Source organism: Corella eumyota, chromosome 2 (assembly GCF_963082875.1).
Source record: "Corella eumyota chromosome 2, kaCorEumy4.1, whole genome shotgun sequence".
Taxonomy (NCBI): domain Eukaryota; kingdom Metazoa; phylum Chordata; class Ascidiacea; order Phlebobranchia; family Corellidae; genus Corella; species Corella eumyota.
The window spans coordinates 13,781,444-13,795,328 of NC_137491.1; the positions used below are offsets into that span (position 1 = coordinate 13,781,444).

At 45.3% G+C, this 13,885-nt stretch overlaps 1 protein-coding gene across 1 annotated transcript; it reads left to right on the forward strand.

The window, feature by feature from the left end:
* Positions 1–12,867: 12,867 nt before the first annotated feature.
* LOC145742472 (uncharacterized) lies at positions 12,868–13,616 on the forward strand (the record flags this gene model as incomplete). The annotated part of the gene is made up of 2 exons (XM_082560249.1): positions 12,868–12,945; positions 13,533–13,616. Coding segments are annotated over 2 exons (162 nt in total), but the record flags the coding sequence as incomplete, so codon positions are not given.
* Positions 13,617–13,885: the final 269 nt, after the last annotated feature.

Consider the following 13,885-nt stretch of genomic DNA (forward strand, 5'->3'; position numbering starts at 1 on the left):
TCACCATCCTCCCTATCCTCTCTATCCTCTCCACCATTTCCATCCTCATTATCCTCATTATCATCAACATCCTCACCATCTTCAACATCCTTACTATAATCACCATCCTCACCATTTTCACCATCCACACCATTCTCACTTTCATCCTCACCACGCTTATCTTCCTCACCAACCTCACTATCCTTAACATCCCCATCATCTTTACCAACCTCACCATCCTCACCATCCTTACCATCTTCACCATCCTCACCATTCTCCCCATCCTTACCATCCTCACTATCCTTACCATTCTCATCATCCTCATCGTCATCACCATCCTCACCATCCTCACCATCCTCACCATCCTAACCATCCTCACTATCCTCAGCATCCTCACCATCCTCACCACAATCACCATCTTCACCATTCCTACCATCCTCACCATTCTCACAATCCTCACTATTCTCATCATCCTCAACATCCCCACCATCTTCACCATTCTCACCATCCTCACCATCCTCTCCATTTGCTCTATCCTCTTCATCCTCATCATCCTTATTATCCTCATCATCCTCATCATCCTCATCATCCTGAACATCCTCACCATCTTCACCATCCTTATCATCCTCACCATCCTCTCTATCCTTATCATCCTTATAATCCTCATCATTTTTATCATCCTCAACATCCACAACATCCTCATCACCCTCATCATCATCATCATCCTAACCATCTTCAACATCCTTACTAGCTTCACCATCCGTACCATCCTCACCATCCTCATCATCTTCACCATCATTACCATCCTCACCATCCTCACCTTCCAGACCATCCTCACCATCCTCACCATCCTCACCATCCTCACCATCCTCACCATTCTCACCATCCAGACCATCCTCACCATCTTCACCATCTTCAAAATCCTCACCATCCTTACCATCCACACCATCCTCAACATTCTCATCATTTTTACCATCCTCACTATTCTCACCATCCTCACCATCCTCATCATCCTCATCATCCTCATCATCCACATCGTCTTCATCGTCCTCATCATCCTCACTATCCTCACCATCCTCACCATCCTCTCCATCTTCTCCATCCTCTCTAGCATTTCTATCCTCACTATCCTCATTATCCTCATGATCCTCATCATCTTCATCATCCTCAACATCTTCACCATCTTTACCATCCTCAAAATCCTTATCATCTTTATCATCCTCATCATCCTCATCATCCTCAACATCCTCACCATTTTCACCATCCTCACCATCCACACCATCCTCACCATCCACACCATCCTCACCATCTTCAGCATCCTCACCATCTTCACCACAATCACCATCTTCACCATCCCCACCATCCTCACCATCCTCACTATCCTCACCATCCTCACTATCCTCACCATCCTCCTTATCCTCATCATACTCATCATCCTCATCATACTCATCATTCTCGTCATCCTAATCATCCTCATAATCCTCATCATCCTCAACATCTTCATCTTCCTCACCATCCTCATCATCCTCACCATTATCACCAACTTCACCATCCTCACCATCCTTACCACCCTTACCATTCTCACCATTCTCACCATCCTCACCATCCTCACTATCCTTAACATCCCCATCATCCTTATCATCCTCATCATCCTTATCATTCTCATCATCCTCATCATTTTTATTATCCTCATCATCTTCACCATCCTCACCATCCTTTCCATCCTCTCCAGCCTTTCCATTCTTACTATCCTCATCATCCTCATCATTCTCACCATCCTCACCATCTTCACCATCTTCACCATTCCCACCATCTTCACCATCCTCAACATTTTCACCATCTTCACCATTCTCATAATCCTCACCATCCTCACCATCTTCACCATCCTCATCATCTTCATCATACTCATCATCCTCACCATCTTTATCATCCTCATTATTCTGATCTTCCTCAACATCCTCATCATCCTCACCATCCTCAACATGATCACCATCTTCACCATCCTCACCATCCTTAACATCCTCACCATTCTCACTATTCTCATCATCCTTACCATCCTCACTATCCTTACCATCCTCATCATCCTCATCATCCTCATCATCCTCATCATCCTCATCATCCTCATTATCCTCATCATCCTCATTATCCTCATCATCCTCATCATCCTCATCTTCCTCATCATCCTTATCCACCTCATCATTTTCACTATCCTAACCATCCTCACTATCCTTATCATCCTCATTATCCTTATTATCCTCATCATCCTCAACATCCTCACCATCCTCAACATCCTTATTATCCTCACCATCCCACCATCCTCACCATCCACACCATTCTGACTTTCATTCCCACCATCCTTATCTTTCTCACCAACCTCACCATCCACGACATCCCCACCATCTTTACCATCCTTACTATCCTCTCCATCCGCTCTATCCCCTTCATACTCATCATCCTCATCATTCTCATCATCCTTATCATCCTCATCATCCCCAACATCCTCACCATCTTCACCATCCTTATCATCCTCACCATTCTCACCATCCTCTCCATCCTCATCATCCTCATCATCCTCAACATCCACAACATGTTCATCACCTTCATCATCCTCATCATCCTCACCATCCTCACCATCTTCAACATCCTTACCAGCTTCACCATTCTTACCATCCTCACCATCTTCACCATCCTCACCATCCTCACTATCCTCACCATCCTCACTATCCTCACCATCGAGACCATCCTCACCATCCTCACCATCCTCACCATCGTCACCATCCTCACCATCCTCACCATCCAGACCATCCTCACCATTCTCACCATCTTCACAATCCTCACCATCCTTACCATCTTCACCATCCTCACCATTCTCACCATCCTTACCATCTTCACTATCCTTACCATCCTCATCATCCTCATCATCCTCATCATCCTCATCCACCTCATCATCTTCACTATCCTCACCATCCTCCCTATCCTCTCTATCCTCTGCACCATTTCCATCCTCATTATCCTTCCTCACCATCCTCACCATCTTCACCATCCACATCATCTTCATCATACTCATCATCCTCACCATTTTTATCATCCTCATTATTCTGATCTTCCTCAACATCCTCATCATCCTCACCATCCTCAACATCCTCACCATCTTCACCATCCTCAACATCCTTATTATCCTCACCATCCCACCATCCTCACCATCCACACCATTCTGACTTTCATTCCCACCATCCTTATCTTTCTCACCAACCTCACCATCCACGACATCCCCACCATCTTCACCATCCTTACTATCCTTTCCATCCGCTCTATCCCCTTTATACTCATCATCCTCATCATTCTTATCATCCTTATCATCCTCATCATCCCCAACATCCTCACCATCTTCACCATCCTTATCATCCTCACCATTCTCACCATCCTCTCCATCCTCATCATCCTCATCATCCTCAACATCTACAACATGTTCATCACCTTCATCATCCTCATCATCCTCACCATCCTCACCATCTTCAACATCCTTACCAGCTTCACCATCCTTACCATCCTCACCATCCTCAACATCCTCACCATCCTCACCATCCTCACCATCCTCACTATCCTCACCATCAAGACCATCCTCACCATCCTCACCATCCTCACCATCGTCACCATCCTCACCATCCTCACCATCCAGACCATCCTCACCATCCTCACCATTTTCACAATCCTCACCATCCTTACCATCTTCACCATCCTCACCATTCTCACCATCCTTACCATCATCACTATCCTTACCATCCTCATCATCCTCATCATCCTCATCATCCTCATCATCCTCATCATCCTCATCCACCTCATCATCTTCACTATCCTCACCATCCTCCCTATCCTCTCTATCCTCTGTACCATTTCCATCCTCATTATCCTCATTATCATCAACATTCTCACCATCTTCAACATCCTTACTATAATCACCATCCTCACCATCTTCACCATCCACACCATTCTCACTTTCATCTTCACCATGCTTATCATCCTCACCATCCTCACCATCCTTACCATCTTCACCATCCTCACCATTCTCCCCATCCTTACCATCCTCACTATCCTTACCATCCTCATCATCCTCATCATCATCACCATCCTCACCATCCTCACCATCCTCACCATTCTAACCATCCTCACTATCCTCAGCATCCTCACCATCTTTACCACAATCATCATCTTCACCATTCCTACCATCCTCACCATTCTCACAATCCTCACTATTCTCATCATCCTCAACATCCCCACCATCTACACCATTCTCACCATCCTCTTCATTTGCTCTATCCCCTTCATCCTCATCATCCTTATCATCCTCATCATCCTCATCATCCTCATCATCCTCAACATCCTCAACATCCTCACCATCTTCACCATCCTTATCATCCTTACCATCCTCTCTATCCTCATCATCCTCATCATCCTCATCATTCTTATCATCCTCAACATCCACAACATCCTCATCACCCTCATCATCATCATCATCCTCACCATCCTCACCATCTTCAACATCCTTACTAGCTTCACCATCCTTACCATCCTTACCATCCTCATCATCCTCACCATCATTACCATCCTCACCATCCTCACCATCCAGCCCATCCTCACCATCCTCACCATCCTCACCATCCTCACCATTCTCACCATCCAGACCATCCTCACCATCTTCACCATCTTCAAAATCCTCACCATCCTTACCATCCACACCATCCTCAACATTCTCATCATCCTTACCATCCTCACTATTCACACCATCCTCACCATCCTCATCATCATCATCATCCTCATCATCCACATCGTCTTCATCATCCTCATCATCCTTACTATCCTCACCATCCTCACCATCCTCTCCATCTTCTCCATCCTCTCTAGCATTTCCATCCTCACTATCCTCATTATCCTCATGATCCTCATCATTTTCATCATCCTCAACATCCTCACCATCTTTACCATCCTCAAAATCCTTATCATCTTTATCATCCTCATCATCCTCATCATCCTCAACATCCTCACCATTCTCACCATCCTCACCATCCACACCATCCTCACCATCCACACCATCCTCACCATCCACACCATCCTCACCATCTTCAGCATCCTCACCATCTTTACCACAATCACCATCTTCACCATTCCCACCATCCTCACCATCCTCACTATCCTCACCATCCTCACTATCCTCACCATCCTTATCATCCTCATCATACTCATCATCCTCATCATACTCATCATTCTCGACATCCTAATAATCCTCATAATCTTCATCATCCTCAACATCCTCATCATCCTCACCATCCTCATCATCCTCACCATTATCACCAACTTCACCATCCTCACCATCCTTACCACCCTCACCATTCTCACCATTTTCACCATCCTCACCATCCTCACTATCCTTAACATCCCCATCATCCTTATCATCCTCATCATCCTTATCATTCTCATCATCCTCATCATCCTTATTATCTTCATCATCCTCACCATCCTTTCCATCCTCTCCAGCCTTTTCATTCTTACTATCCTCATCATCCTCATCATCCTCACCATCCTCACCATCTTCACCATCCTCACCATCCTTACCATCTTCACCATTCTCATCATCCTCACCATCCTCATCATCCTCATCATCCTCACCATCCTCATCTTCCTCACCAACCTAACCATCCTCATCATCCTCATCATCCTCAACATCCACAACATGTTCATCACCTTCATTATCCTCATCATCCTCACCATCCTCACCATCCTCTCCATCAGCACTATCCCGTCCATCCTCATCATCCTCATCATCCTCATCATCCTCATTATCCTTATTATCCTCACCATCCCACCATCTTCACCATCCACACTATTCTGACTTTCATTCCCACCATCCTTATCATCCTTATCATCCTCATCATTCCCAACATCCTCACCATCTTCACCATCCTTATCATCCTCACCATTCTCACCATCCTCTCCATCCTCATCATCCTCATCATCCTCATCATCCTCAACATCCACAACATGTTCATCACCTTCATTATCCTCATCATCCTCACCATCCTCACCATCTTCAACATCCTTACCAGCCTCACCATCCTTACCATCCTCACCATCCTCACCATCCTCACCATCCTCACCATCTTCACTATCCTCACCATCCAGACCATCCTCACCATCCAGACCATCCTCACCATCCGCACCATCTTCACAATCCTCACTATCCTTACCATCTTCACCATCCTCATCATTCTCACCAACCTTACTATCCTCACTATCCTTACCATCCTCATCATCCTCATCATCCTCATCATCCTCATCATCCTCATCCACCTCATCATCTTCACTATCCACACCATCCTCCCTATCGTCTCTATCCTCTCCACCATTTCCATCTTCATTAACCTCATTATCATCAACATCCTCACCATCTTCAACATCCTTACTATAATCACCATCTTCACCATCTTCACCATCCATACCATTCTCACTTTCATCCTCACCATGCTTATCTTCCTCACCAACCTCACCATCCTCAACATCCCCATCATCCTCACCAACCTCACCATCCTCACCATCCTCTCCATCCGCACTATCCCGTCCATCCTCATCATCCTCATCATCCTCATCATCCTCATTATCCTTATCATCCTCATCATCCTCATCATCTTCATCATCTTCATCATCCTCAACATCCTCACCATCTTCACCATCCTCACCATCCTTACCATTCTCACCATCCTCACCATCCTCACGATCCTAACATTTCTCACTATTTTCATCGTCCTCCTCACCTTCCTCATCTTCCTCACCATCCTCACCATCCTCACAATTTCCACCATCCTCATCATCCTCAGCATCCTCAGCATCCTCACCATCCTCACCCTCCTCACAATTTTCACCATCTTCATCATCCTCAGCATCCTCAGCATCCTCACCATCTTCACCATTTTCACCATTTTCACCATCCTTACCATCTTTACCATCCTCACCATACTCACCATCCCCACCATCCTCACAATCGTCACGATCCTCACCATCCTCACCATCCTTATCATCCACATCATACTCATCATCCACACCATTTTTATCATCCTCATTATCCTCATCATCCTCAACATCCTCATTATCCTCACCATCCTCAATATTATCACCAACTTCACTATCCTCACCATCCTTACCATCCTCACCATCCTCACCATTCTCACCATCCCCACCATCCTCTCCATCCTCATCATCCTCACCATCTTTACCATCCTCTCCATTTTCTCCAACTTCTCCATTCTCACCATCCTCAAAATCCTCATCATCTTTTTCATCCTCATCATCCTCATCATCTTTAACATCCTCACCATTCTCACCATCCCCACCATCCTCACCATCCTCACCATCCTTACCATCCTCAACATACTAATCATCTTCACCATCTTCACCATCCTCACTAATCTCACCACCATCACCACTATCACCATCTTCACCATCCCCACAATCCTCACCATCCTCACCATCCTCACCATCCTCACCATCCTCACAATCCTCACCATCCTCACCATGCTCATCATCCTCATCATACTCATCATTCTCATTATCCTTATCATCCTCATAATCCTCATCATCCTCAACATTCTCATTATCCTCACCATCCTCATCATCCTCACCATTATTACCATCTTCACCATCTTCACCATCCTTACCATCCTCACCATTCTCACCATCCTTACCATCCTATCCTCATTATCCTTACCATCCTCATCATCCTCATCATCATCACCATCCCCACCATCCTCACCATCTTCACTATCCTCACCATCCTCACTATCCTCACCATCCTCATCATCCTCATCATACTCATCATCCTCATCATACTCATCATTCTCGTCATCTTAATCATCCTCATAATCCTCATCATCCTCAACATCCTCATCATCCTCACCATCCTCATTATCCTCACCATTATTACCAACTTCACCATCCTCACCATCCTTACCACCCTCACCATTCTCACCATTCTCACCATCCTCACCATCCTCACTATCCTTAACATCCCCATCATCCTTATCATCCTCATCAACCTTATCATTCTCATTATCCTCATCATCCTTATTATCTTCATCATCCTCACCATCCTTTCCATCCTCTCCAGCCTTTTCATTCTTACTATCCTCATCATCCTCATCATCCTCACCATCCTCACCATCTTCACCATCCTCACCATCCTTACCATCTTCACCATTCTCATCATCCTCACCATCCTCATCATCCTCATCATCCTCACCATCCTCATCTTCCTCACCAACCTAACCATCCTCATCATCCTCATCATCCTCAACATCCACAACATGTTCATCACCTTCATTATCCTCATCATCCTCACCATCCTCACCATCCTCTCCATCAGCACTATCCCGTCCATCCTCATCATCCTCATCATCCTCATCATCCTCATTATCCTTATTATCCTCACCATCCCACCATCTTCACCATCCACACTATTCTGACTTTCATTCCCACCATCCTTATCATCCTTATCATCCTCATCATTCCCAACATCCTCACCATCTTCACCATCCTTATCATCCTCACCATTCTCACCATCCTCTCCATCCTCATCATCCTCATCATCCTCATCATCCTCAACATCCACAACATGTTCATCACCTTCATTATCCTCATCATCCTCACCATCCTCACCATCTTCAACATCCTTACCAGCCTCACCATCCTTACCATCCTCACCATCCTCACCATCCTCACCATCCTCACCATCTTCACTATCCTCACCATCCAGACCATCCTCACCATCCAGACCATCCTCACCATCCGCACCATCTTCACAATCCTCACTATCCTTACCATCTTCACCATCCTCATCATTCTCACCAACCTTACTATCCTCACTATCCTTACCATCCTCATCATCCTCATCATCCTCATCATCCTCATCATCCTCATCCACCTCATCATCTTCACTATCCACACCATCCTCCCTATCGTCTCTATCCTCTCCACCATTTCCATCTTCATTAACCTCATTATCATCAACATCCTCACCATCTTCAACATCCTTACTATAATCACCATCTTCACCATCTTCACCATCCATACCATTCTCACTTTCATCCTCACCATGCTTATCTTCCTCACCAACCTCACCATCCTCAACATCCCCATCATCCTCACCAACCTCACCATCCTCACCATCCTCTCCATCCGCACTATCCCGTCCATCCTCATCATCCTCATCATCCTCATCATCCTCATTATCCTTATCATCCTCATCATCCTCATCATCTTCATCATCTTCATCATCCTCAACATCCTCACCATCTTCACCATCCTCACCATCCTTACCATTCTCACCATCCTCACCATCCTCACGATCCTAACATTTCTCACTATTTTCATCGTCCTCCTCACCTTCCTCATCTTCCTCACCATCCTCACCATCCTCACAATTTCCACCATCCTCATCATCCTCAGCATCCTCAGCATCCTCACCATCCTCACCCTCCTCACAATTTTCACCATCTTCATCATCCTCAGCATCCTCAGCATCCTCACCATCTTCACCATTTTCACCATTTTCACCATCCTTACCATCTTTACCATCCTCACCATACTCACCATCCCCACCATCCTCACAATCGTCACGATCCTCACCATCCTCACCATCCTTATCATCCACATCATACTCATCATCCACACCATTTTTATCATCCTCATTATCCTCATCATCCTCAACATCCTCATTATCCTCACCATCCTCAATATTATCACCAACTTCACTATCCTCACCATCCTTACCATCCTCACCATCCTCACCATTCTCACCATCCCCACCATCCTCTCCATCCTCATCATCCTCACCATCTTTACCATCCTCTCCATTTTCTCCAACTTCTCCATTCTCACCATCCTCAAAATCCTCATCATCTTTTTCATCCTCATCATCCTCATCATCTTTAACATCCTCACCATTCTCACCATCCCCACCATCCTCACCATCCTCACCATCCTTACCATCCTCAACATACTAATCATCTTCACCATCTTCACCATCCTCACTAATCTCACCACCATCACCACTATCACCATCTTCACCATCCCCACAATCCTCACCATCCTCACCATCCTCACCATCCTCACCATCCTCACAATCCTCACCATCCTCACCATGCTCATCATCCTCATCATACTCATCATTCTCATTATCCTTATCATCCTCATAATCCTCATCATCCTCAACATTCTCATTATCCTCACCATCCTCATCATCCTCACCATTATTACCATCTTCACCATCTTCACCATCCTTACCATCCTCACCATTCTCACCATCCTTACCATCCTATCCTCATTATCCTTACCATCCTCATCATCCTCATCATCATCACCATCCCCACCATCCTCACCATCTTCACTATCCTCACCATCCTCACTATCCTCACCATCCTCATCATCCTCATCATACTCATCATCCTCATCATACTCATCATTCTCGTCATCTTAATCATCTTCATAATCCTCATCATCCTCAACATCCTCATCATCCTCACCATCCTCATTATCCTCACCATTATTACCAACTTCACCATCCTCACCATCCTTACCACCCTCACCATTCTCACCATTCTCACCATCCTCACCATCCTCACTATCCTTAACATCCCCATCATCCTTATCATCCTCATCAACCTTATCATTCTCATCATCCTCATCATCCTTATTATCTTCATCATCCTCACCATCCTCACCATCCTTTCCATCCTCTCCAGCCTTTCCATTCTTACTATCCTCATCATCCTCATCATCCTCACCATCCTCACCATCTTCACCATCTTCACCATCCTTACCATCCTCACCATTCTCATCATCCTCACCATCCTCATCATCCTCACCATCCTCACCATCCTCATCTTCCTCACCAACCTAACCATCCTCACAATCCTCACCATCCTCATCATCCCCACCATCCTCACCATTATCACCATTATCACCATCTTCACCATCTTCATCATCCTAACCATCTGTACCATCCTCACCACCTTCACCATTCCCACCATCTTCACCATCCTCAACATTCTCACCATCTTCACCATTCTCACCAACCTCACCATCCTCACCATCTTCACCATCTTCACCATCCTCATCATCTTCATCATACTCATCATCCTCACCATCTTTATCATCCTCATTATTCTCATCATCCTCAACATCGTCATCATCCTCACCATCCTCACCATGATCACCATCTTCACCATCCTCACCATCCTTAACATCCTCACCATTCTCACTATTCTCACCATCCTTACCATCCTCACTATCCTTACCATCCTCATCATCCTCATCATCCTCATCATCCTCATTATCCTCATCATCCTCATTATCTTCATCATCCTCATCATCCTCATCATCCTTATCCACCTCATCATCCTCACTATCCTAACCATCTTCACTATCCTTTCCATCTTCTCCATCCTTTCCAGCGTTTCCATCCTCACTATCCTTATCATCCTCATTATCCTTATTATCCTCATTATCCTCAACATCCTCACCATCTTCACCATCCTCAACATCCTTATTATCCTCACCATCCCACCATCTTCACCATCTACACCATTCTGACTTTCATTCCCACCATCCTTATCATCCTTATCATCCTCATCATCCCCAACATCCTCACCATCTTCACCATCTTTATCATCCTCACCATTCTCACCATCCTCTCCATCCTCATCATCCTCAACATCCACAACATGTTCATCACCTTCATTATCCTCATCATCCTCACCATCCTCACCATCTTCAACATCCTTACCAGCCTCACCATCCTTACCATCCTCACCATCCTCACCATCCTCACCATCTCCACCATCTTCACTATCCTCACCATCCAGACCAACCTCACCATCCTCACCATCCAGACCATCCAGACCATCCTCACCATCTTCACAATCCTCACTATCCTTACCATCTTCACCATCCTCAACATTCTCACCATCCTTACCATCCTCACTATCCTTACCATCCTCATCATCCTCATCATCCTCATCATCCTCATCATCCTCATCCACCTCATCATCTTCACTATCCACACCATCCTCCCTATCGTCTCTATCCTCTCCACCATTTCCATCCTCATTAACCTCATTATCATCAACATCCTCACCATCTTCAACATCCTTATTATTATCACCATCTTCACCATCTTCACTATCCATACCATTCTCACTTTCATCCTCACCATGCTTATCTTCCTCACCAACCTCACCATCCTCAACATCCCCATCATCCTCACCAACTTCACCATCCTCACCATCCTCTCCATCCGCACTATCCCGTCCATCCTCATCATCCTCATCATCCTCATTATCCTTATCATCCTCATCATCCTCATCATCTTCATCATCTTCATCATCCTCAACATCCTCACCATCTTCACCATTCTCACCATCCTTACCATCCTCACCATCCTCACCATCCTCACCATCCTCACGATCCTAACATTTCTCACTATTTTCATCGTCTTCCTCACCTTCCTCATCTTCCTCACCATCCTCACCATCCTCACAATTTCCACCATCCTCATCATCCTCAGCATCCTCACCATCCTCACCATCTTCACCATCCTCACCATCCTTACCATCCTCACCATTCTCATCATCCTCACCATCCTCATCATCCTCACCATCCTCACCATCCTCATCTTTCTCACCAACCTAACCATCCTCACAATCCTCACCATCCTCATCATCCTCACCATCCTCACCATTATCACCATTATCACCAGCTTCACCATCTTCATCATCCTAACCATCTGTACCATCCTCACCACCTTCACCATTCCCACCATCTTCACCATCCTCAACATTCTCACCATCTTCACCATTCTCACCAACCTCACCATCCTCACCATCTTCACCATCTTCACCATCCTCATCATCTTCATCATACTCATCATCCTCACCATCTTTATCATCCTCATTATTCTCATCATCCTCAACATCCTCATCATCCTCACCATCCTCACCATGATCACCATCTTCACCATCCTCACCATCCTTAACATCCTCACCATTCTCACTATTCTCACCATCCTTACCATCCTCACTAACCTTACCATCCTCATCATCCTCATCATCCTCATCATCCTCATTATCCTCATCATCCTCATTATCCTCATCATCCTCATCATCCTCATCATCCTCATCATCCTTATCCACCTCATCATCCTCACTATCCTAACCATCTTCACTATCCTTTCCATCTTCTCCATCCTTTCCAGCGTTTCCATCCTCACTATCCTTATCATCCTCATTATCCTTATTATCCTCATTATCCTCAACATCCTCACCATCTTCACCATCCTCAACATCCTTATTATCCTCACCATCCCACCATCTTCACCATCTACACCATTCTGACTTTCATTCCCACCATCCTTATCATCCTTATCATCCTCATCATCCCCAACATCCTCACCATCTTCACAATCTTTATCATCCTCACCATTCTCACCATCCTCTCCATCCTCATCATCCTCAACATCCACAACATGTTCATCACCTTCATTATCCTCATCATCCTCACCATCCTCACCATCTTCAACATCCTTACCAGCCTCACCATCCTTACCATCCTCACCATCCTCACCATCCTCACCATCTCCACCATCTTCACTATCCTCACCATCCAGACCAACCTCACCATCCTCACCATCCAGACCATCCAGACCATCCTCACCATCTTCACAATCCTCACTATCCTTACCATCTTCACCATCCTCACCATTCTCAACATCCTTACCATCCTCACTATCCTTACCATCCTCATCATCCTCATCGTCCTCATCATCCTCATCATCCACCTCATCATCTTCACTATCCACACCATC